Source organism: Rhinopithecus roxellana, chromosome 4 (genome assembly GCF_007565055.1).
Source record: "Rhinopithecus roxellana isolate Shanxi Qingling chromosome 4, ASM756505v1, whole genome shotgun sequence".
NCBI classification, from domain to species: domain Eukaryota; kingdom Metazoa; phylum Chordata; class Mammalia; order Primates; family Cercopithecidae; genus Rhinopithecus; species Rhinopithecus roxellana.
In genome coordinates, this window is record NC_044552.1 from 88,006,647 (window position 1) to 88,033,592 (window position 26,946).

The 26,946-nt window shown below is 40.2% G+C and overlaps 1 protein-coding gene across 2 annotated transcripts in view; it reads right to left on the reverse strand.

The window, feature by feature from the left end:
* Positions 1-26,946, reverse strand: part of IMPG1 (interphotoreceptor matrix proteoglycan 1) — a 158,119-nt gene that overhangs the window by 31,278 nt on the left and 99,895 nt on the right. For both annotated transcript variants that reach the window (XM_030929175.1, XM_010372244.2), the window contains 2 exons: positions 4,062-4,594; positions 790-1,009 (listed from right to left, as the gene is read on the reverse strand). In XM_030929175.1, coding sequence (XP_030785035.1) covers positions 790-1,009; positions 4,062-4,594 — 753 coding nt within the window. The remainder of the gene's footprint in view (positions 1-789; positions 1,010-4,061; positions 4,595-26,946) is intronic.

Genomic DNA, 26,946 nt, shown 5'->3' on the forward strand with positions numbered 1-26,946 from the left:
TTCTTTCAATTGGTTAGAAAACAGAATTTTGAAACTAATGGTAAAAACAGTTCCCAGTTTGGTCACAGCTGGTTACAATGGTGCACACACTTTGCTTTATTATCAGAGCAAATGTTTGCTTTCTCTTATGTGACTTTGGGCTAAGCTCCCATGTCTTTAAAAGTTTTCTCCTTGTCTAACTCTTTGCTTTAATCTTCACATGGAAGCTGATCTGTAGTATACAACCAAAAAGCAAATTTATTTTCTTCTTTTTTTTTGGTGATGGCAAAGTGACTTTCTCCAAGTTTGAATTTCTATCTAATGATTATTTTTCTTTCCTTAGAATGCTGTCTCTGATCCTGAATTACGTGTTGAAGTAGCTATTCTGATAATGAACTGTGATTGAAAGACTGCTTAGGTAGGAAGCCCCGAGGTTGTTGCAAAGCACTGAGAAAGTGCTTTTGACTTCTAGCAGAATGTAAATTAGCTTGGCTGTGGGCTACATTAAAAAAAATATCTTAAACACAGCAAAAGTTTTGCTCTGTTTAAACTTAAAATTAAAGCCCTCAGATTGTGCAACAAGAGGTGTGCTTGTTCATTGCTTTTTGATACAGGAAAATGTTAACTTGCATGTCTTTGGACTCTACCTTTCTAATGATGTGCTCCACAGTGTCCAAAAGGTTGTTTTATCTAGTGTCATTTCAGTTTGATTTTTGTGGCCTAAAGGTTGAAATATATGCTTAAAAACAGAACAAAATAAAACAACATGAACAAAACATCTCCTTCACTTTCTGGGTTGGATTCTCTTACCTGGTTCAATGTTGAGGGAGTAGCTGTCTATTTCTAGATGGAGTTGCTGGGCTGCAGCAGAACGAAAATCCTCCAAGACTCCATGCACGGCCTTGGTGAGGTTATACGGCACCGACTTAGCAAACTTCATTTTGCTATTCACAATCACACTCCCGTTTCTGAAGTTAAGTATTTCAAGTTGCTTAAATCCTGTAAGATTGGATCGTAGATATGGAACCAGCTGCAAAATAAAAGATGGTTTACTCTTAACTGTGTTACAAGTGCTCAGCTGCTGCTAATTCCACTTACACTCACTTTTCATTAACTGAGGCATGTATTTTAGTTCCTTTTTATTGTTTTGATTTTTGTTTTTGGATTTAATGTGAGAGCAGAACACCACTACTTACTGGTTGATTTGCAGTGATTATGTTCCATATTTCCACCTTTCTGTCTATGTATTGAGATGGATGGCTGTGATTTTTTTCATGGTGAATTGTGAGAACAGATGATTTTTAAAAACCCGAGCCAATGCTATTAGCAAAGCAGGAATGCCAAGTTCAGTTATTAAAAGAAAGAAAAAAAAACCAAGTAAATAAAGACATGTTCCAAACTGAGCCCAGGAGCAGACTGACTGATGTCTATGTAAATGGGACATCTATCTGGATGCATCCAATTTGAAATGGCCTATTAAAATAAGCATCAGCTTAAACATCAGCATGTCTCTCCACGCAGTAAACGGTTCCTGGCCAACATAAATGTGGGGCAGTGGAAACAGCAGGAAACTGGCAGTTACGAGACTTGGGTGCCAGTCCTGGAACTGTTCCTAACTAGCTGTGACCTTCATCAAGCCCTGTAACCACTGTGTTGTACCTCAGTGCCCTTATCTGAGTTGTGAGGAAGAACAAAAAGTGATCCCCTAGCGAGCCCTTTCCAAACTATCATAATCTCAACAGTATGCCCCATGGCATTGTGTTTCAGAGTCCCACATCTGCCTCCTGGGAGCCACAGCCATCCTAGAGATCATTTTTCAGAAATGTTTGAAACTCAGTGATGTCTACCTTGTCCTTGGCTCTGAAAGTGAGCCCCCTCTTTCATGAATTGTACTATGAACCCAGACAGCACAGAGATGCAAGTGTCAACCTCCTAGGCGTGACCCAGACCTGATTTCTGTTTGCCCTTATCCCCACCCCACCAAAATTTTGACTCTGACCCAGCCCCACATTCTAGTATTTTCCTCACAAGGTTTTTGTGTGAGTAAAATGAAATTTTAAACAAACTGTGGAGCTTCCCTTTTCAAGCTACTATCTCCTGATGTCACCTACTTACTTTGACTAGCCTCATTCTTGGTGTCTTAGCATTGCTTTGGCCTGGGGAAGAGATTCTCTGTCTTCACCTAGTGTGCAGATAGCTGGGTACTGCTTCTCCCAAATCCATTTTCCTCTTTTCCATAGAAAGAGGCTGCTGATCCAGAGAGCACATTTTCCAGCCTCCCTTGTGGCAAGGATGGCCATGTGACTAGTTCCCAGTAATATGATGTGGGCAACTTTGGTGTCTTTTGCTTAGGAGAAAATTGCTTTCCCTCAGCTTCCTCTCTGCTTCTCACAAGTGGAAACAGGGATGTACCAATGACCCAGCTTTGGCCATGTGAATGAGGAAATGCCTGTGGGGTTGGCAGAGCTATAAGATGGAGGAAGTGTGGGTGCCTGAATGACATCGCAGAGCAAAGCTGTCCTACCCATCAAGTGAAAGAGAAATAAACTTGTATTGAATGAAAGTCACTATATCTTTACCTCTTCATTATGGCAGCTTAGCATGAACCCTAATTAACATACCACGGTTAGTTTGTCAGAGGCATGTGAACTAGAACAACTCCATCTTGAATAGGGGCTGGGTAAAATGAGGCTGAAACCCACTGGGCTGCATTCCCAGACAGTTAAGGCATTCTAAGTCACAGCATGAGAGAGGAGGTCAGCACAAGACACAGGTGATAAAGACCTTGCTGATAAAACAGGTTGCAGTAAAGAAGCTGGCTAAATCCTACCAAAACCAAGATGGCCACGAGAGTGACCTCTGGTCACTACTGCACTCTCATCAGCACCATGACAGTTTACAAATGCCATGGCAATGTCAGGAAGTTACACTATATGGTCTAAAAAGGGGAAGCATAAATAATCCACCCTTTGTTTAGCATAGCATCAAGAAATGACCATAAAAATGGGCAACCAGCAGCCCTTGGGGCTGCTCTGTCTGTGGCGTAGCCATTTTTTTTTATTCCTTTACTTTCTTAACAAACTTGCTTTCATTTTGTACTGTGGACTTGCCCTGAATTCTTTCTTGCACGAGATCCAAGAACCTTTTCTTGGGGTCTGGATTAGGACCCTTTTCTGTAACAGGTTCACTGGGACTCTGTTCCCTGAGACTCTCCCAATATCTACTTACCTCATTATAAATGGTGTGGGGTGGGGAGATGGCACAGATAAAATCTTACTTTAAAGCAAATGTTCATTTGAGAAATTGGGTTTCATGTGGATTTTAATCTGTGTAATGATTTAACTTATATGAAGCATACAAATTTTTTACTATTGTCAGACATTCTGCAATCTGTGTGATATGCATTGTATAATTTATTTTAATTAGCCATGAATGTGTAGAGATATTACATAGTTCAACATTTCTTATGGTATATGTATTTCTCATTGTACATGTAGAAACAAAATAATCATGTGAGTTTGGGAGTATCTTATTTTCAAAGATATATGTCATAATAATTATCTTTTCACTTTCTTTATTAGGGACTAGGAATGATAAGCCATTTAGTCATTTTTTAGGTTAACAAGAACTTGAGGGGAACTAAGAAAGGAACCCTTACTCCTGAACTCTCAGCCTCATCTGTGCTGGACAATTCTAGCTTTGTACCCTTCCATGAGATTGATACAATTTAGAAAATGTTCACTCTCACTATTTTTAGATTCCACATTCAGTGCTTGAGTATTACGTATTATTCCTGGATTAACTAAGTTAGGAAGAATTATAATGAAGAGATTTTAAGAATAAATTTATTCCCACAAGGTTGGGTGGTGGTGTCTTCTCGTTTGTCTATCACAGAACTCACTTCCCCAACTGGATCCAAATTGATCTCAAAATTCTAGTTGAATGTCTTCAGCAACAGCTGTTTTAGCGATTTGTTTCTGCTAACCCTCATTGCTCAAGACAGCTAACGATTATATTATAAAATAACAACAACAAGGAAAGAAGAGACACAGAATTGAGAATCGTGAGCAGTGCCCACTCACCAGCTGTGTGAATTGTTGCTCCAGAGCTCGGTACTCCAGAGAGTTCTTGTTGAACAGGTCGTTGGAGAAGGCCATGTTAGCAACACGCAGACTGAAGAACACTACCAGCTCTCGGCCCTTGGGGGCAATGGTCATAGAACTAGTGGTGATATACTGTAAAGCTGAGACAGGAGTGGTATCCTCCAAGAAATGATCCGGGACAGAAACATATTCGCTGAGTTCTGCTACCTCAGATGGGGCAGGAGTCTCAGACAGATCCATTTCATCTAGGTCTCTGACCATATCTTCGCCACCTGCACTTGACCTGCTGTCATCTGAAGATGCAGGTGGATGTGAAATTCCCAGAGTCAGTTGGCTGATTGCAGAATAATCACTGGTGGGGATGGTGAGCCCTGGTACTAGCACTGTCTGGTCAATGGCCATTATATCTGTGGTGCCTTGATCAGTCAGAGAGATGATACTTGATGCCGTAAAGAAAGGTGGAGTTTCTGACAGGGAGGTAGAGGCCATAGCGGGTGGAGACCAAGAAATGTCTGTGGAGGAAGTACAATTTTGTTATTGAAATCAATTTCATTATGTCCAAGTATTCCCCAAAGAATAGAAAGTGAAAAAAAGAAAATTCAAAATTAAGCTTAACTTAAGAAAATACATAGCATTTGCATAGATCATTTCAATAGTCATTTTTTTAAAAGAAGAGAAATTGGAACAGAAAGGGCAGGCAGCCCTATGTCCCAGCCTAGGGAGACAAACAGTGGATCCTTGCACCCATTTTATTCAGGCCCAGCAGTTCTTGATATATGAGGCTAAAAGAGCGCCAGTTAACTAGAATTTCTGGAATTACTGCCTAGCCAGACATGATATATCTGGGAACCAAGTAGTAGAAACTGACTGAGTCACCAATTGGTGCCAAACTGCCGCTGGCATTGGAACAGATTTAGATCCCTCATCCCCATATAGAACTCCCAGACAACTAGGTGTGCAGTTTTGGCCCAGAAATTTTATTCACTTTCCAATAATGCAAGCCTGCATTTTATGCAGTTGGATTTTTTTGGTTACTATAATGATGTTTTGGTATTTTTACCACTTAAAATTTAAATTATGCTTTTCCAAAATTGAGTAATCTAATTGAATAGCTTGTCAATTTGCAAAATGATACTGGGAGTATAAAGGTGTTGGTGAACATATAATTTGAATGTTACATTGACCATAAAATTTGCTATTTATTAATATTTAAAACCTCTCAATTAGCTGGGTATAGTAGTACACGCCTATAATTCCAGCTACTCAGGTGACTGAGGCCTGAGAATCTCTTAAACTTGGGAGGCAGAGGTAGCAGTGAGCCAAGATCATGCCACTGCATTCCAGCCTGGGTGACAGAGTGAGACTCTGTCTTAAAATAATAATAATAATAATAATAATAATAATAATAATAATAATAATAAAACAAAGTAAAAACCTTTGCCACAGTTACATTATTATACTCTGGCAATTTCTATCACCATTTTGCATTGCTATCTTGGGTAAGTACACATTGAACTACCAAAGTCTATCTCTTTTTTTGGTACAAAATGAAAATAAATATTTCTAAACTAAGAAAGTGGTGGAAACTTTCAGATAAACAGATTGTTGAATTATTAAAATATTCCATTAAACCTAAATCCAGAGCCATTGATGATATTTAAGACATTAAGTGAAAAAAAACAGGGAGCTTTTTGTGATTTCTTCAGTGGCCTGTTGGCAAATATGCAGGAAAACTCTATTGAAATCCAAATTCTAAGCATGATAAATGGACTGTCTAGATGCAGATATAATCTTTGGGCTCTCAGTCAGCTAATTTACTACAGTGAAATTACCAAAACTGAAACTCCAAGTGATAAACAGCTCTGAAAGTTGGAATCATATTAGTTTTATTACTTTCTTAAAATAAAACTTGTCTGTTGGTGAGTTATGTCCGATTTTAGAGAAGTACCCTCTTTTCTCTCACTTGGGGAGGGTACCTGCGTGCATCTACTTATAATTCACTCAATTGTGAGAAATAATATTACCTAATATCTAAGATCTCTCTGGAAATACACTTAAAGTTTTATTAAAATCTCCATTGCTATGAGCTGAATGTTTCTGTCCATGCAAAACTTGTATGTTCAGGCTCCAGTCCCCAGTGTGATGATATCTGGACTTGATCTTTGGGAGGTAATTAGGTCATGAGAGTGGAGTCCTTATGAATGGAATTAGTGGTCTTGTAAGAAGAGACTTAAGAGAGATGATCTCTCTTTCTGCCATGTGAGAATATAGCAAGAAAGTAACAAACTCTAAACTAGGAGGAGAGCCCTTGTCAGGAATAAAATCTGCAAACACGCTGATCTGCCATTTCCTGGTCATCAGAACCATGAGAAATAAATTTCTATTGTTTAAGACACCCGGTCTATGATATTTCATTACGGAAGTCTGAGTTGACTAAGATACCCACAAACAGATCTGGGATGATAAATTGAAAGGATTTGATTTGACTTTTTTTGTGCCATGGGAAATGCATTTGAATCTGTGTTCCTATGATGTGATCTCTGCTCCTGCAGGTGATAAGAGTTGGCAAGAAGCACAATGATAGATGTCTGCATTTTGCTCTTTTGCCAGCATTTCATTACTCACATCTTTCTTACTACATAGACTTTAACCTACTTAAAATAGGTTTCTGCATTATGTCATCAACCAACAAAAATAAATTTCTGGCCATTTCCCTTTGTGACATCTTTTTTTTTTTTTTTTTATACTTTAAGTTTGAGGATACATGTGCAGAACATGTAGGTGTGTTACATAGGTATACACATGCCATGGTGGTTTGCTGCACCCATCAACACGTCATCTACATTAGGTATTTCTCCTAATGGTACCCCTCCCCTAACCCCCTACCCCGTGACAGGCCCTGGTGTGTGATGTTCCCGTCTCTGTGTCCATGTGTTCTCATTGTTCATCTCCCACTTATGAGTGAGAACATGTGGTGTTTGGTTTTCTGTTCTTGTGTTAGTTTGCTGAGAATGATGATTTCCAGCTTCATCCATGTCCCTACAAAGGACATGAACTCATCCTTTGTTATGGCTGCATAGTATTCCATGGTACATATGTGCCACATTTTCTTTACCCAGTCTATCACTGATGGGCATTTCGGTTGGTTCCAAATCTTTGCTATTGTGAACATTGCCACAATAAACATACGTGTGCATATGTCTTTATAGTAGAATAATTTATAATCCTTTAGGTATATACCCAGTAATGGGATTGCTGGGTCAAATGGCATTTCTGATTCTAGATCCTTGAGGAACTGCCAAACTGTCTTCCACAATGTTTAACTAATTTACACTCCCACCAATAGTGTAAAAGCATTTCTATTTCTCCACATCCTCTCCAGCATCTGTTGTTTCCTGACTTTTTAATGATCATCGTTCTAACTAGCATGAGATGCTATCTCACTGTGGTTTTGATTTGCATTTTTCTAATGACCAGTGATGATGAACTTTTTTTCATATGTTTGTTGGCCGCATAAATGTCTCCTTTTGAGAAGTGTCTGTTCACATCCTTTGCCCACTTTTTGATGGGGCTGTTTGTTTCTTCCTTGTAAATTTGTTTAAGTTTCTTGTAGATTCTTGATATTAGTCTTTTTCAGGTGGATAGATTGCCAAAAATTTTTCCTGTTCTATAGGTTGCCTGTTCACTCTGCTGATAGTTTCTTTTGCTTGCAGAAGCTCCTTAGTTTAATTAGATCCCATTTGTCAATTTTGGCTTTTGTTGCAATTGCTTTTGGTAGTTTAGTCATGAAGTCTTTGCCCATGCCTATGTCCTGAATGGCATTGCCTAGGTTTTCTTCTAGGGTTTTTATGGTTTTAGTTCTTACACTTAAGTCTGTAATCCATCGTGTGTTAATTTTTGTATAAGGTATAAGAAAGGAGTCCAGTTCAGTTTTCTGCATATGGCTAGCCAGTTTTCCCAACAGCATTTATTAAACAAGAAATCATTTCCCCATTGCTTGCTTGTGTCAAGTTTGTCAAAGATCAGAGGGTTGTAGATGTGTGGCATTATTTCTGAGGCCTCTGTTCTGTTCCATTGGTCCATATATCTGTTTTGGTACCAGTACCATGCTGTTTTTGTTACTGTAGGCTTGTAGTATAGTTTGAAGTCAGGTAGCATGATGCTTCCAGCTTCATTCTTTTTGCTTAGGATTGTCTTGGCCATACAGGCTCTTTTTCGGTTCCATATGAAATTTGAAGTAGTTTTTTCTAATTCTGTGAAGAAAGTCAGTGGTAGCTTGATGGGGATAGCATTTAATCTACAAATTACTTTGGGCAGTATGGCCATTTTCATGATATTGATTCTTCCTATCCATGAGAATGGAATGTTTTTCCATTTTTTGTGTCCTCTCTTATTTCCTTGACCAGTGGTTTATAGTTCACCTTGAAGAGGTCCTCTACATCCTTTGTAAATTGTATGCCTAGGTATTTTATTCTCTTTGTAGCAGTTGTGAATGCGAGTTCACTCATGATTTGGCTCTCTGTCGTCTATTATTGGTGTATAGGAATGCTTGTGATTTTTGCACATTGGTTTTGTATCCTGACACTTATCAGCTTAAGGAGATTTTGGGCTGGGATGATGGGATTTTCTAAATATATAATCATGTCATCTGCAAACAGAGACAATTTGACTTCCTCTCTTCCTATTTGAATACCCTTTAATTTTTTCTCTTGCCTAATTGCCCTGGCCAGAACTTTCAACACTGTGTTGAATAGGAATGGTGGGAGAGGGCATCCTTATCTTGTGCCAGTTTTCAAAGGGAAATCTTCCATCTTTTGCCTATTCAGTATTACATTGGCTGTGGGTTTGTCATTAATAGCTCTTATTATTTTGAGATAGGTTCCATTAATACCTAGTTTATTGAGAGTTTTTAGCATGAAGGGCTGTTGAATTTTATGGAAGGCATTTTCTGCATCTATTGAGATAATCATATAGCTTTTGTCATTGGTTCTGTTTATGTGATGGATTACATTTATTGATTTATGTATGCTGAATCAGCCTTGCAACCCAGGGATGAAGTCGACTTGATCATGGTGGATGAGCTTTTTGATGTGCTGCTGGATTCAGTTAGCCAGTATTTTATTGAGGATTTTTGCATCAATGTTCACCAGGGATATTGGCCTGAAATTTTTTTTATTGTGTCTCTGCCAGGTTTTGGTACCATGATGATGCTGGCCTCATAAAATGAATTAGGGAGGATCCCCTCTTTTTCTATTGTTTGGAATAGTTTCAGAAGGAATGGTACCAGCTCCTCTCTGTACCTCTGGTAGAATTCGGTTGTGAATCCTTCCGGTCCTGGGCTTTTTTTGGTTGGTAAGATATTAATTAATGCCTAAATTTCAGAACTTGTTATTCATCTATTCAAGGATTATACTTCTTCCTGGTTTAGTCTTGGGAGAGTGTATGTGTCCAGGAATGTATCCATTTTGTCTAGATATTCTAGTTTATTTGCATAGAGGTATTTACAGTATTCTCTGATGGTAGTTTGTATTTCTGTGGGATCATTGATGACATCCCCTTTAGCATTTTTTACTGTGTCTATTTGATTTCTTCTCTCTTTTCTTCTTTAGTAGTCTGGTTAATGGTCTATCTTGTTAATCTTTTCAAAAATCAGCTCCTGTATTCATTGATTTTTTTGAAGTGTTTTTCATGTCTCTATCTTCTTCAGTCCTGCACTGATTTTAGTTATTTCTTGTTTTCTGCTAGCTTTTGATTTTGTTTGCTCTTGCTTTTCTATTTCTTTTAATTTTGATGTTAGGGTGTCAATTTTAGATCTTTCTCACTTTCTTTGGTGGGCATTTAGTGGTATAAATTACCCTGTAAACACTGCTTTACCTATGTCCCAGAGATTCTGGTATATTGTGTGTTTGTTCTCATTGGTTTCAAAGAACTTGTTTATTTCTGCATTAATTTTGTTATTTACCTAGTAGTCTTTCAAGGAGCAGGTTGTGCAGTTTCCATGTACTTGTATCGTTTTGAGTGAGTTTCTCTTTTTCTTTCTTTCTTTCTTTTTTTTTTTTTTTTTGAGATGGAGTCTTGCTTTGTAATCCAGGCTGGAGTGCAGTGGCATGATCTTGGCTCACTGCAACCTCTGCCTCCCAGGTTCAAGCAATTCTCCGTCTCAGACTCCTGAGTAGCTGAGATGACAGGAGTCGGCCACCATGCCCAGCAAATTTTTATATTTTTAGTAGAAATGGGGTTTCACCATCTTGGCCAGACTGGTCTTGAACTCCTGACCTCGTGATCCACTTGCCTTGGTCTCCCAAAGTGCAAGGATTACAAGCATGAGTCACTGTAATCCTGAGTTCTAAGTTGATTGCGTTGTGGTCTCAGAGACTGTTTGTTATGATTTCCATTCTTTTGCATTTGCTGATGAGTGTTTTACTTCCAATTACGTGATCAGTTTTAGAATAAGTGCTACGTGGTGCTGAGAAGAATGTATATTCTGTTGATTTGGGGTGCAGAGTTCTGTAGATGTCTATTAGGTATGTTTGACCCAGAGCTGAGTTCAAGTCCTGAATATCCTTGTTAATTTTCTGTCTTGATCCATCTAATATTGGATCAATTTCTGTTGATCCATCTAATATTGACAGTGGGGTGTTAAGTCTCCCATTATTATTGTGTGGGAGTCTAAGTCTCTTTGTAGGTCTCTAAGAACCTGCTCTATAAATTTGGTTGCTCCTGTATTGGGTGCATATATATTTAGGATAGTTAGCTCTTCTTGTTGCACTGATCCCTTTACCATTATGTAATGCCCTTCTTTGTCTTTTCTTGATATTTGTTGGTTTAAAGTCTGTTTTATCAGCAACTAGAATTGCAACCTCTGCTTTTTTTTTTTTTGCTTTCCATTTCCTTGGTAAATATTCCCCCATCCCTTTATTTTGAGCCTATGTGTGTCTTTGCACGTGAATTGGGTCTCCTGCATACAGCACACCAGTGGGTCTTGACTCTATCCAATTGGTCAGTCTGTGTCTTTTAATTGGGGCATTTAGCCTGGTTACATTTAAGGTTAATATTGGTGTGAATTTGATCCTGTCATTATGATGTTAGCTGGTTATTTTGCTCCGTTAGTTGATGCAGTTTCTTCATACTGTCGATGGTCTTTATAATTTGGTATGTTTTTGCAGTGGCTAATACTGGTTGTTCCTTTTCATATTTAGTGCTTCCTTCAGGAGCTTTTGTAAGGAGGCCTGGTGGTGACAAAATCTCTCAAAATTTGCTTGTCTGTAAAGGATTTTATTTCTCCTTTGCTTATGAAGCTTAGTTTGGCTGGATATGAAATTCTGGTTGAAAATTCTTTTAAGAATGTTGAATATTGGTCCCCACTCTCTTCTGGCTTGTAAGGTTTCTGCAGAGAGACCTGCTGTCAATCTGATGGGCTTCCCTTTGTGGATAACCCGATCTTTCTCTCTGGCTGCCTTTAACATTTTTCTGTTCATTTCAACTTTGGTGAATCTGATGATTATGTGTCTTGGGGTTGCTTTTCTCAGGGAGTATCTTTGTGGTGTTCTCTATGTTTCCTGAATTTGAATGTTGGCTTGTCTTGTTGGGTTGGGGAAGTTCTCCTGGATAATATCCTGAAGAGTGTTTTCCAACTTGGTTCCATTCTCCCCACAACGTCACTTCCAGGTACACCAATCAAATGTAGGTTTGGTCTTTTCACATAGTCCCATATTTCTTGGGACTATGTTTATTCCTTTTCATTCTTTTTTCTCTAATCTTTTATTTCATTGAGTTGATCTTCAATCTCTGACATCCCTTCTTCTGCTTGATTGATTTGCCCATTGATACTCGTGTATGCCTCACGAAGTTTTCGTGCTGTGTTTTTCGGCTCCATTAGGTTATTTATGTTCTTCTCTAAACTGGTTATTCTAGTTAGCAATTCCTCTAACCTTTTTTCAAGGTTCTTAGCTTCCTTGCATTGGGTTAGAACATGCTCCTTTAGCTCGGAGGAGTTTGTTATTACCCACCTTCTGAAGCCCACTTGTGTCAATTTGTCAAACTCATTCTCCATCCAGTTTTGTTTTCTTGGTGATGACGAGTTGTGATCCTTTGGAAGAGAACAGGTGTTCTGATTTTTGGAATTTTCAGCCTTTTTGAGCTGGTTTTTCCTCATCTTCATGGATTTATCTACCCTTGGTCTTTGATGCTGGTGACATTCAGATGGGGTTTTTGTGTGGACGTCCTTTTTGTTGTTGTTGATGCTATTCCTTTCTGTTTGTTAGTTTTCCTTCTAACAGTCAGGTCCCTCTGCTGCAGGTCTGCTGGAGTTTGCTGGAGGTCCACTGCAGACCCTGTTTGCCTGGGTATTACCAGTGTAGGCTCCAGAACAGCAAAGATTGCTGCCTATTTCTTCATCTGGAAGCTTTGTCGCAGAGGGGCACTTGCCAGATGCCAGCCAGAGCTCTCCTATGAGTTGTCTGTCGAACCCTGCTGGGAGGTGTCTCCCAGTCAGGAGGCACGGGGATCAGGGACCCACTTGAGGAGGCAGTCTGTCCCTTATCAGAGCTCAAGTGCTGTGCTGTGAGATCTGCTGCTCTCTTCAGAGCTGGCAGGAGAAACGTTTAAGTCTGCTGAAGCTGCACCCACAGCCGCACCTTCCCCTAGGTACTCTGTCCCAGAGAGATATGAGTTTGATCTATTAGCCCCTGACTGGGGCTGCTGCCTTTCTTTCAGAGATGCCCTGCCCAGAGACAAGGAATCTAGAGAGGCAATCTGGCTACAGTGGCTTTGCCAAGCTGCAGTGTGCTCCACCCAGTTTGAACTTCTTGGTGGTTTTGTTTACACTGTGAGGGGAAAACTGCCTACTCATGCCTAAGTAATGGCGGACACCCCTTCCTGCACCAAACTTGAGCATCCCAGTTCAACTTCAGACTGCTGTGCTGGCAGTGAGATTTTCAAGCCAGTGGATCTTAGCTTGCTGGGCTCCATGGGGGGTGGGATCCGCTGAGATAGACCTCTTGGTTCCAGGGCTTCAGCCCCTTTTCCAGTGGAGTGAATGGTTCTGTCTCATTGATGTTCCAGGCGCCACTGTGGCATGAAAAACAAACTCCTGCAGGTAGCTCAGTGTCTGCCCAAACGGCCACCCAGTTTTTTGCTTGAAACTCAGGGCCCTGGTGGTGTAGGCACCTGAGGGAATCTCCTGGTCTGTGGGTTGCAAAGACCATGAGAAAAGCATAGTATCTGGGCTGGAATGCACCATTCCTCATGGCAGAGTCCCTCATGGCTTCCCTTGGCTAGGGGTGGTAGTTGCCAGACTTCTTGTGCTTCCTGGGTGAGGTGATACCCCACCCCACCCTGCTTCAGCTCACCCTCCGTGGGTTGCACCCACTGTCTAACCAGTCTCAATGAGATGAGCTGGGTACCTCAGTTGGAAATGCAGAAATCACCCACCTTCTGCATTGATCTTGCTGGGAGCTGCAGACTGAAGCTGTTCCTATTAGGTCATCTTGCCGGCCAATAAAAAAGATGTTTTTGTGACATCTTAATATTAATCCCTCACATTCACAATAAACCTAAACAAGTTATTTCATTAATGGAACAATTTGCTATTTAATTATAGGGTTGCTTGATAAAATACAGGATGCTCATTGGAACATACTTTTACTGAAAATTATTATTTTTTATCTGAAATTTAAATTTTACTGGACATCTTGTATTTTTCTTTGCTGAGTCCAGCAACCCTATTTAAATGTGATTTTAAAAGACTCCAGGCCGGGCGCGGTGGCTCACACCTGTAATCCCAGCACTTTGGGAGGCCGAGGCAGGCGGATCACGAGGTCAGGAGATCGAGACCATCCTGGCCAACATGGTGAAACCCCGTCTCTACTAAAAAAATACAAAAAACTAGCCGGGCGAGGTGGCGGGCGCCTGTAGTCCCAGCTACTTGGGAGGCTGAGGCAGGAGAATGGCTTACACCCGGGAGGCGGAGCTTGCAGTGAGCTGAGATCTGGCCACTGCACTCCAGCCCGGGCGACAGAGCGAGACTCCGTCTCAAAAAAAAAAAAAAAATAATAAAAGACTCCAAATCTCTTTTGTTTTGAGATTGATGCTACTAAGGTTATAGTCAATTCCTTTGGAAAAAATATTACCCAAACCTTATCACTATTGTAAGTATAGTTTAAATAATCATGTTTTCATATAATTCATATGAAAAAATTAGACATAGTAGCGACACAGACCACTCCAACGTTGTATTTTTGCACTACAATAGGAAAGTCAAACACTAAAAGCCGAGGCCATTCAATTCACTCTGAACTATGCAAAATGAAAAGATTTAAAATAACTGTTATGCTGAGTGTGTGTTGGTCTGTGAAGGTATGGAGTGTGTTTACGTGTATGTGTATGTGGCAGGCGCAATATTTCTAAGTCCAGCTGCCAAATGTAGAATATGTAGCTATTGTGCTCACTTTCTAGGTAGGATGTCTGTCCAAAGGCAAGGCCACAAATGATATAGTCCAACCCAAAGTAGATGAACTGAGGTCCAGCTGAAGCCCAAAGTGCAGTACGCGGGTGGGAGATGCCAGAAGCCCCATTAGTAGCCAGAAGAAGACAAAGCAGAAGATGAACAGTGTATAGGGAACAAGTACAGATGAAAGGCTATTTTAAATGCTGCTAGAAAGGGTCACGTATATATGCTAAACCATAAGCATCAAGTGGTTGCTTATTCATGTCAAAAACTCTCAAAAGAAGAGATTCCATCCAACTCCTTTATATCTTTAAGGGGCATAACCAGCAAATTCTTAATTTTATGTCAAACAAATCCATTCTTATTTATAATAACAAGAAAGTTATCATCTTCCTTTTTGGAATATTATAGAGATAGAAAATGTTGATTATCCATTCATTCAACAAATAGATATTGATAGCCTAGTATGTGCCAGCATTATTCCAGGTGTTAGAATATATAAGTGAGCAAAGATAAAATTTCTGGCCCCGAAGAGCTTACTGTCTAGTGGAGGAGGACAAAAAACAAAACAAAAAACAAAACAATACCAAGAAAAATATATAGTACACCAGGTGGTGATAAGTGCTATGGAAACAAAATGAAGCAGAAAAGGGGATGGAAGTACAGGGTTTCCAGTTCTGTACAGAGTTGTCATTGAGAATATCATATTTGAGAATAGACCTGAAGGAGATGAGTTAGCCATTCAGCAAATGCAAATGAGAAGGCCAAAAGAAGAAGGGTGTCTGTCATGCTCAGGGAGCAGCTAGCTGGGAGAACAGCATGGCCACAATGGAATTCTATACTATCAATCAAGTGTCAGGGTGGCTGAAGGCATTTTCAAACACACCGTCTTAAAAATTCCTCCCAGGCACCTTTTCTTAGCTTGCGTTTACCTAAAATGAGGTAGTAAACCAAGAAAAAGAAAGAAATGGGATACTGAAAAAAGTTCAGGGAAAGGGAAATCTCCAGGAAGATGGTAAAGGGGCCTTTGAAATACCCAGTTACCCAGGTGTAAAAGGCAACCAGTTAAAAACTGGATTCATCTCAAGAGACAGGTACATTGAATGCATCTTTCACCAAGCCTTCTTTAATTGTACCAATTTTTAAAAGATTCCTTTGCCCCCCCCCCCCTTTTTTTTGAGACAGCTTCTTAGTTTGTTACCCAGGCTGGAGTGCAGTGGCATAGTCATGGCTCACTGCAGCCTCAAACTCCCTGTCTCAAGCAATCCTTCCACCTCATCCTCTTGAGTAGCTGGGACCATGTGCATGCACCACCACACCCAGCAATTTTTAATTTTTTTTTTTTTTTTTGGAGAAATGGGGGTCTCTTGATGCTACCCAGTCTGGTCTGAAACTCTTGGGCTCAAATGATCCTCCTGCCTCAGCCTCCCAAAGTGTTGGGAGAATAAACCCAGAGGGAGAAGGGATCAAGGAATCCAAACTGGAAAAAAGGCCAAGGAAAATCCAAGATAGCAAAACAGATAGCAAAGGGAAGACCCACCCCGACAGCAATCCAAAGTCCTAGAGAGCAGCAGTCCAGAGAGAAAGAGGTGGTATACTAAAATTGCAATGGAAAGTTTGAGAAGAATTAGCAATAAATACAAAGAAATCTAAGTGAATAATAATAATAAAAATAAATCGGCCTGGTGCAGTGGCTCACGCCGGTAATCCCAGCACTATGGGAGGCTGAGGTAGGTGGATCATCTGAGGTCAGGAGTTTGAGACCAGCCTGGCCGACATGGTGAAACCCTGTCTCTACTAAAAATACAAAAATTAGCCAGGCGTGGTGGTGCGTGCCTGTAGTCCCAGCTACTTGGGAGGCTGAGGCAGGAGAATCACTTGAACCCGGGAGGTAGAGGCTGCAGTGAGCCAAGATTGCCTCACTGTACTCTAGCCTAGGCTACAGAGTGACTCTCTGTCTCCAGAAAAAAAAAAAAAAAAAAATCAAAGAAAACATTAACTCTAGGAAAACAGAAAGGAAACACAGCAGATAGACCAGCTGAGACTATTTACTATAAATACCGAATACTAATTTAATAATACAATATCACTATATTGGAAAGGTTAAAGGGAGAAAGAGGGGATGGCATTGTAAGAAACTTAAATCTTTACCTACAATAATGGAACGTCAAGAAATAATACTTGAAACGATGACCCAAAAATGCATATTATTTAAAAATATGGGGAAAAATAAATGCCAGACAAAACAGCTGAGTTAAAAGGGACAGTTTTTGGTGAGTGTTACTGCACAGTAAAGAGGTGTGAGATACTAAAATGCTGTATTTGTCAGAACACTTCGATATGATTTGACTTTAAAAAATTAAACTTCTTATTTTGAGATAATTGTAGATTCAAATGCAGTTATAAGAAATAAAACAGAGGGGCGGAGCAAGATGGCCAAATAGGAACAGCTCCAGTCTCCAACTCCCAGCGCGAGCGACACAGAAGACCGGTGATTTCTGCATTTTCAACTGAGGTACTGGGGTCATCTCACTAGGGAGTGCCGGACAATCGGTGCTGGTCAGCTGCTACAGCCTGACCAGCGAGAGCTGAAGCAGGGCGAGGCATCGCCTCACCTGGAAAGCGCAAGGGGGAAGGGAATCCCTTTTCCTAGCCAGGGGAACTGAGACACACAACACCTGGAAAATCGGGTAACTCCCACCCCAATACCACACTTTAAGCAAACGGGAACACCAGAAGAATATATCCCTCACCTGGCCGGGAGGGTCCCATGCCCACGGAGCCTCCCTCATTGTTAACACAGCAGTCTGCGGCGATCTAACCGTGAGGCAGCAGCGAGGCTGGGGGAGAGGTTCCCGCCATTGCTGAGGCTTAAGTAGGTAAACAAAGCCTCTGGGAAACTCAAACTGGGTGGAGCTCACAGCAGCTCAAGGAAACCTGCCTGTCTCTATAGACTCCACCTCTGGGGGCAGGGCTCAGCTAAAAAAACAACAGGGGAAGCAGGAGAGGCCTGAGCAGACGCGAACGACACGGTCTGACAGCTTTGAAGAGAGCAGTGGATCTCCCAACATGGAGGTTGAGATCTGAGAACAGACAAACTGCCTGCTCAAGTGGGTCACTGACCCCTGAGTAGCCTCATGGGAGACATCCCCCACTAGGGGCAGTCTGACACTCCACACCTCACAGGGTGGAGTACACCCCTGAGAGGAAGCTTCCAAAGTAAGGATCAGACAGGTACACTCGCTGTTCAGCAATATTCTATCTTCTGCAACCTCTGCTGCTGATACCCAGGCAAACAGGGTCTGGAGTGGACCTCAAGCAATCTCCAACAGACCTATAGCTGAGGGTCCTGACTGTCAGAAGGAAAACTATCAAACAGGAAGGACACCTATACCAAAACCCCATCAGTACGTCACCATCATCAAAGACCAGAGACAGATAAAACCACAAAGATGGGGAAAAAGCAGGGCAGAAAAGCTGGAAATTCAAAAAATAAGAGCGCATCTCCCCCTGCAAAGGAGCGCAGCCCATCGCCAGCAACGGATCGAAGCTGGTCAGAGAATGACTTTGACGAGATGAGAGAAGAAGGCTTCAGTCCATCAAACTTCTCAGAGCTAAAGGAGGAATTACGTACCCAGCGCAAAGAAACTAAAAATCTTGAAAAAAGACTGGAAGAATTGACAGCTAGACTAATTAATGCAGAGAAGGTCATATATGAAATGACAGAGATGAAAACCATGACACGAGAAATACGTGACAAATGCACAAGCTTCAGTAACCGACTCGATCAACTGGAAGAAAGAGTATCAGCAATTGAGGATCAAATGAATGAAATGAAGTGAGAAGAGAAACCAAAAGAAAAAAGAAGAAAAAGAAATGAACAAAGCCTACAAGAAGTATGGGATTATGTAAAAAGACCAAATCTACGTCTGATTGGGGTGCCTGAAAGTGAGGGGGAAAATGGAACCAAGTTGGAAAATGTTCTTCAGGATATCATCCAGGAGAACTTCCCCAACCTAGTAGGGCAGGCCAACATTCAAATTCAGGAAATACAGAGAACGCCACAAAGATACTCCTCCAGAAGAGCAACTCCAAGACACATAATTGCCAGATTCACCAAAGTTGAAATGAAGGAAAAAATCTTAAGGGCAGCCAGAGAGAAAGGTCGGGTTACCCACAAAGGGAAGCCCATCAGACTAACAGCAGATCTCTCGGCAGAAACTCTACAAGCCAGAAGAGAGTGGGGGCCAATATTCAACGTTCTTAAAGAAAAGAATTTTCAACCCAGAATTTCATATCCAGCCAAACTAAGTTTCATAAGTGAAGGAGAAATAAAATCCTTTACAGATAAGCAAATGCTTAGAGATTTTGTCACCACCAGGCCTGCCTTACAAGAGACCCTGAAGGAAGCCCTAAACATGGAAAGGAACAACCGGTACCAGCCATTGCAAAAACATGCCAAAATGTAAAGACCATCGAGGCTAGGAAGAAACTGCATCAACTAATGAGCAAAATAACCAGTTAATATCATAATGGCAGGATCAAGTTCACACATAACAATATTAACCTTAAATGTAAATGGACTAAATGCTCCAATTAAAAGACACAGACTGGCAAACTGGATCAAGAGTCAAGACCCATCAGTCTGCTGTATTCAGGAGACCCATCTCACATGCAGAGACATACATAGGCTCAAAATAAAGGGATGGAGGAAGATCTACCAAGCAAATGGAGAACAAAAAAAAAAAAGCAGGGGTTGCAATCCTAGTCTCTGATAAAACAGACTTTAAACCATCAAAGATCAAAAGAGACAAAGAAGGCCATTACATAATGGTAAAGGGATCAATTCAACAGGAAGAGCTAACTATCCTAAATATATATGCACCCAATACAGGAGCACCCAGATTCATAAAGCAAGTCCTTAGAGACTTACAAAGAGACTTAGACTCCCATACAATAATAATGGGAGACTTCAACACTCCACTGTCAACATTAGACAGATCAACGAGACAGAAAGTTAACAAGGATATCCAGGAATTGAACTCATCTCTGCACCAAGCGGACCTAATAGACATCTATAGAACTCTCCACCCCAAATCAACAGAATATACATTCTTCTCAGCACCGCATCGCACTTATTCCAAAATTGACCACATAATTGGAAGTAAAGCACTCCTCAGCAAATGTAAAAGAACAGAAATTATAACAAACTGTCTCTCAGACCACAGTGCAATCAAACTAGAACTCAGGACTAAGAAACACAATCAAAACCGCTCAACTACATGGAAACTGAACAACCTGCTCCTGAATGACTACTGGGTACATAACGAAATGAAGGCAGAAATAAAGATGTTCTTTGAAACCAATGAGAACAAAGATACAACATACCAGAATCTCTGGGACACATTTAAAGCAGTGTGTAGAGGGAAATTTATAGCACTAAATGCCCACAAGAGAAAGCAGGAAAGATCTAAAATGGACACTCTAACATCACAATTAAAAGAACTAGAGAGGCAAGAGCAAACACATTCAAAAGCTAGCAGAAGGCAAGAAATAACTAAGATCAGAGCCGAACTGAAGGAGACAGAGACACAAAAAACCCTCCAAAAAGTCAATGAATCCAGGAGTTGGTTTTTTGAAAAGATCAACAAAATTGACAGACCACTAGCAAGACTAATAAAGAAGAAAAGAGAGAGGAATCAAATAGATGCAATAAAAAATGATAAAGGGGATATCACCACCGACCCCACAGAAATACAAACTACCATCAGAGAATACTATAAACACCTCTACGCAAATCAACTAGAAAATCTAGAAGAAATGGATAATTTCCTGGACACTTACACTCTCCCAAGACTAAACCAGGAAGAAGTTGAATCCCTGAATAGACCAATAGCAGGCTCTGAAATTGAGGCAACAATTAATAGCCTACCCACCAAAAAAAGTCCAGGACCAGATGGATTCACAGCTGAATTCTACCAGAGGTACAAGGAGGAGCTGGTACCATTCCTTCTGAAACTATTCCAATCAATAGAAAAAGAGGGAATCCTCCCTAACTCATTTTATGAGGCCAACATCATCCTGATACCAAAGCCTGGCAGAGACACAACAAAAAAAGAGAATTTTAGACCAATATCCCTGAGGAACATCGATGCAAAAATCCTCAATAAAATACTGGCAAACCGGATTCAGCAGCACATCCAAAAGCTTATCCACCATGATCAAGTGGGCTTCATCCCTGGGATGCAAGGCTGGTTCAACATTCGCAAATCAATAAACGTAATCCAGCATATAAACAGAACCAAAGTCAAGAACCACATGATTATCTCAATAGATGCAGAAAAGGCTTTTGACAAAATTCAACAGCCCTTCATGCTAAAAACGCTCAATAAATTTGGTATTGATGGAACGTACCTCAAAATAATAAGAGCTATTTATGACAAACCCACCGCTAATATCATACTGAATGGGCAAAAACTGGAAAAATTTCCTTTGAAAACTGGTACAAGACAGGGATGCCCTCTCTCACCACTCCTATTCAACATAGTGTTGGAAGTTCTGGCTAGGGCAATCAGGCAAGAGAAAGAAATCAAGGGTATTCATTTAGGAAAAGAAGAAGTCAAATTGTCCCTGTTTGCAGATGACATGATTGTATATTTAGAAAACCCCATCGTCTCAGCCCAAAATCTCCTTAAGCTGATAAGCAACTTCAGCAAAGTCTCAGGATACAAAATTAATGTGCAAAAATCACAAGCATTCTTATACACCAGTAACAGACAAGCAGAGAGCCAAATCAGGAATGAACTTCATTCACAATTGCTTCAAAGAGAATAAAATACCTAGGAATCCAACTTACAAGGGATGTAAAGGACCTCTTCAAGGAGAACTACAAACCACTGCTCAGTGAAATCAAAGAGGACACAAACAAATGGAAGAACATACCATGCTCATGGATAGGAAGAATCAATATTGTGAAAATGGCCATACTGCCCAAGGTTATTTATAGATTCAATGCCATCCCCATCAAGCTACCAATGAGTTTCTTCACAGAATTGGAAAAAACTTCTTTAAAGTTCATATGGAACCAAAAAAGAGCCCGCATTGCCAAGACAATCCTAAGTCAAAAGGACGAAGCTGGAGGCGTCACGCTACCTGACTTCAAACTATACTACAAGGCTACAGTAACCAAAACAGCATGATACTGGTACCAAAACAGAGATATAGACCAATGGAACAGAACAGAGTCCTCAGAAATAATACCACACATCTACAGCCATCTGATCTTTGACAAACCTGAGAGAAACAAGAAATGGGGAAAGGATTCCCTATTTAATAAATGGTGCTGGGAAAATTGGCTAGCCATAAGTAGAAAGCTGAAACTGGATCCTTTCCTTACTCCTTACATGAAGATTAATTCAAGATGGATTAGAGACTTAAATGTTAGACCTAATACCATAAAAACCCTAGAAGAAAACCTAGGTAGTACCATTCAGGACATAGACATGGGCAAGGACTTCATGTCTAAAACACCAAAAGCAACGGCAGCAAAAGCCAAAATTGACAAATGGGATCTAATTAAACTAAAGAGCTTCTGCACAGCAAAAGAAACTACCATCAGAGTGAACAGGCAACCTACAGAATGGGAGAAAATTTTTGCAATCTACTCATCTGACAAAGGGCTAATATCCAGAATCTATAAAGAACTCAAACAAATATACAAGAAAAAAACAAACAACCCCATCAAAAAGTGGGCAAAGGATATGAACAGACATTTCTCAAAAGAAGACATTCATACAGCCAACAGACACATGAAAAAATGCTCATCATCACTCGCCATCAGAGAAATGCAAATCAAAACCACAATGAGATACCATCTCACACCAGTTAGAATGGCAATCATTAAAAAATCAGGAAACAACAGGTGTTGGAGAGGATGTGGAGAAATAGGAACACTTTTACACTGTTGGTGGGATTGTAAACTAGTTCAACCATTATGAAAACAGTATGGCAATTCCTCAAGGTTCTAGAACTATATGTACCATATGACCCAGCCATCCCACTACTGGGTATATACCCAAAGGATTATAAATTATTCTACTACAAAGACACATGCACACGTATGTTTATTGCAGCACTATTCACAATAACAAAGACTTGGAATCAACCCAAATGTCCATCTGTGACAGACTGGATTAAGAAAATGTGGCACATATACACCATGGAATACTATGCAGCCATAAAAATGGATGAGTTTGCGTCCTTTGTAGGGACATGGATGCAGCTGGAAACCATCATCCTTAGCAAACTGTCACAAGAAGAGAAAACCAAACACCGCATGTTCTCACTCATAGGAGGGAACTGAACAATGAGATCACTTGGACTCGGGAAGGGGAACATCACACACTGGGGCCTATCATGGGGAGGGGGGAGGGGGGAGGGATTGCATTGGGAGTTATACATGATATAAATGATGAATTGATGGGTGCTGACGAGTTGATGGGTGCAGCACACCAACATGGCACACATATACATATGTAACAAACCTGCACGTTATGCACATGTACCCAGAACTTAAAGTATAATAATAAAAAAAAAAGAAATAATACAGAGAGTAACATCCATGAAAATTGCAGAGTTAGAAGCTCCAAAAGTCTGTCCTTTCAATAAAAACCTGGTGAAAACTGTCAGAATTGACTTTTTCAGAAACCTGGAAACTAACCAAAAGCTTGCAGCAAACAAGGGAATGCTTAATTAAGAACAACTGCTGAATCTCAGTAAGAACAGTGAACTTTGTGGCATTCTTAACTTACCCTGTTCTTATCCCCCACTCCCAGCTCAGTGATAGCCTTGAAAATAACAGCCCTCATTTCCAGTACCAGTACCTCAGGGAGCAGAATGGACCTCATTGACAAAGAGTTTTAATTATTTGTTTTAACCTGACTCCCTGGAATACCAACTCAAAAGGCTTGCCTTTATTTTTCCTAACTAGGAACTCTCCCGATGCTAAAACGGTTACCTGGAGAAAGTTTGCCAAAAACACCTAGGCAAATGCACTAATTGCTACTGTGGGAGGCAATGGATAACAGCTGGGCATACAATAGACTAAGCAAACACTTGGGAGGAAAGGCTGGGGAATGAGATGCTTTGGGGAAAAAGCACTTTCAAAAGCTCTGACATATTTTTGGGAATCTAGAGGGACACTTTAATGCCCAGGGCTGTATGCATGCTCAGTAAGGACCTGAGAATGCATACAGTTCTGGGCATTAAACTCTTATCTCTGTCTGACCTTCAGAGTTCTGCAAAAGCATGAAGAGAAGGCTAATAGGGAAGTGGCTGCTTTCTGGTTATGGGGTTTCTTTTGGAGATGATGAAACATTTATGGAATTAGTTAGTGCTGAGGGGCTTCATAACATTGTAAACACACTAGAAACCACTGAATTGTCTACTTACAATGATTAAGACGGTGAATTTTATGTTATGTGAATTTTATATCCATAAAGAAAAAATAGGCTGGGCACAGTGGCTCACACCTGCAATCCCAGCACTTTGGGAGGCAGAGGCAGGCAGATCATGAGGTCAGGAGTTCAAGACCAGCCTGGCTAACATGGTGAAACCCTGTCTCTAGCAAAAATACAAAGATTAGTCAGGTGTGGTGGCAGGTGCCTGTAATCCCAGCTACTCAGGAAGCTGAGGCATGAGATTTGCTTGAACCCTGGAGGCGGACGTTGCACTGAGTTGAGATGGTGCCACTGCACTCCAGTCTGGGTGACAGAGTGAGACTAGTTTCAAAAAAAAAAAAAAAAAGAAAATAAAAAATAATATAGAGAGAATTTGCATACTCATTACCCCAATAACATCCTGCAAAAGTATAGCATAATATCAAACAATGTTGACATTGATAATCTAGAGACAATTCCCATCATTACAAAGATTCCCTCATGTTGCCCTTTTGCAGTCACCTCCACTCTCCCACCCACACCCTTAACATCTGGCAAACACTAATATGTTTTCTATTTCTATAATTTTGTCATTTCAAGGATGTTGTATAAATGGAAAATTACAGTATGTAACTTTTTGGGATTGGCTTTTCTTACTCAGTATAACTCTGGAGATTCATCCAAATTCTGTGTATCAAGAATTTGTTCCTTTTTATTGCTGAGTAGTATTACACTATATAGATGTACCACAGATGGTTTAACCATTTACTCTTGAAGGACATCTGGGTTCTTTCTAGTTTTGGGTTATTATGAATAAAGCTGCTATAAATGTGCATGTACAGGTTTTTATGTGAGCATACGTTTTCTTTCTCTATAATAAATGCTCAAGAGTGAAATAGCTTGCATGGTAGTTGTATGTTTAATTTTTGGAGAAATTGTCAAGCTATTTCACAGAGAGGCTGTACTGTTTTACATTTCCACCACCAGCAATGTACAAGTGATACAGATCCAAATGCATTTTCCAGCATTTGTTGTGACTTTTTTTTTTTTTAAATTTTTGCTATTCTGATCAGTGTTAATGATATCTCATTGCGGTTTTAATTTGTACTTCCCTAATAAATAATCATCTGAACATCATTTCATGTATAAGAGGTAAAATTTTACCTATTTGGTAAAATGTCCCTTCTTGTATTTTGCTCACTTTCTATTGGAATTTTTAATTGTTATGAGAATTGTTTGTATTTTCTACATAGTTGTTCTTTACCAGATACATGTTTCAAAGATTTTCGCTAGTCTGTATCTTTTCTTCTCATCCTCGTAACAGCATCCTTTGCAGAGCCATTATTTATTCAAGTACTTTGTTCTGTCTAGGATATACGAGACAAAAACAGAACTCAGTAAACTCACTATCATGTTGTATTTTAGGCCATAAGGTTCCTAGTTAGTCCGTCTTCTTCTCTTTACCTTTCAGAGACTTCTCATATTTGTTTCGTGTATAATATCAGGGTATTTAGATGCGCTTAGCAGGAGGAAAAGTACATTCATTTCATCTTCCTGGGGTTGGAAATCTACTTGACTTTTAAAATGATGTCCTTATTTTATTAAAAAACAATTAAAAATATAGACTAAATGTGTACTATTATTTGAATGTCCCCTCTAAGACTCATGTTGAAATTTAATTGTTATTGTGGCAGTATTTAGAGGTGATTAGGCCATGAGGACTCCGGTGTCATGAATGAATTAATGCCATGATCATGCAATCGGGTTGTTATAAAAGACAGTTTGACCCTCTCTCGCTTTCTTGCTCTCACCCTCTCTTGCTCTTCTGCCTTCCACCATGAAATTATACAGCCCAAAGGCCCTCACCAGATGCAGGACCCTCGACCTTGGACTTTCCAGCCTCCAGAACTGTAAGCAATACATTTATTTTCTTTATAAATTACCCAGTCTGTGGTATTTTGTGACAGTAACACAGAATGGAATAAAACTATTTGAAGAGAGTCAGGTCAATACTGACAGGCTTTAAGAAATCATTGAAAATGATATGAAAAAGAACAAAGTTCAGAAACTGATCACAGAGGAGGGAATAAAATGTAGAAGAAAGACAAAAGAAAGCCTACATTTATGTAATTTGTGTCCTTCAATAAGACAACAACATAACAAGTGAATTAGGAAAAGTCCTCAAACCTATGACAGGAGAAAAATTTTTCTGATATGTTAAAACAAACAAGTCTGGGCATGGTGGCTCACCCTTGTAATCCCAGCACTTTGGGAGGCCGAGGTGGGCAGATCATCTGAGGTCAGGAGTTCGAGACTAGCCTGGTCAACATGGTGAAACCCCATCTCTACTAAAAATACAAAAAATTAGCAGGATGTGGTGGTGCATGCCTGTTATCCCAACTATTTGGGAGGCTGAGGCAGGAGAATCACTTGAACCTGGGAGGTGGAGGTTGTAGTGAACTGAGATTATGCCATTGCACTCCAGCCTGGGTGACAAGAGCGAGACTTCTTATCAAAAAAAAAAAAAAAAAAAAAAATTGAATGTAGAGGCCCAAACAATATCAAGAAATGATTCAAAATGGAATTATCCATGGCAAGTTATCCCTTGCTATGGTCTGAATGTTTGTATCCTCCCAAAATGTATATGTTGAAATCCTAATCCCCAAGATTATGATTAAGAGTTTGGGTCTTTAGTGGGTTGGGGGTGAGAAGGGTGTGATTAGGATTAGCGTTCTTATAAAAGAGACTCCAGAGAGCTAGCTAATCTCTTCCACCACAGGAGGGCACAGTAAAAAGGTGCCGTCTGTGAGGCATGGGTCCTCAACAGACACGTCATCAGGCACAATGTCCGCTCCTTGATTTTGGACTCCCATGCTTTCAGAACTGTGAGAAATAAACTTGTGTATAATCACCCAGTATAAAGTATTTAGTTATAGCAGGCCAAATGAACTAAGACATCCCTCAAGAAAAAAAAGTCTTG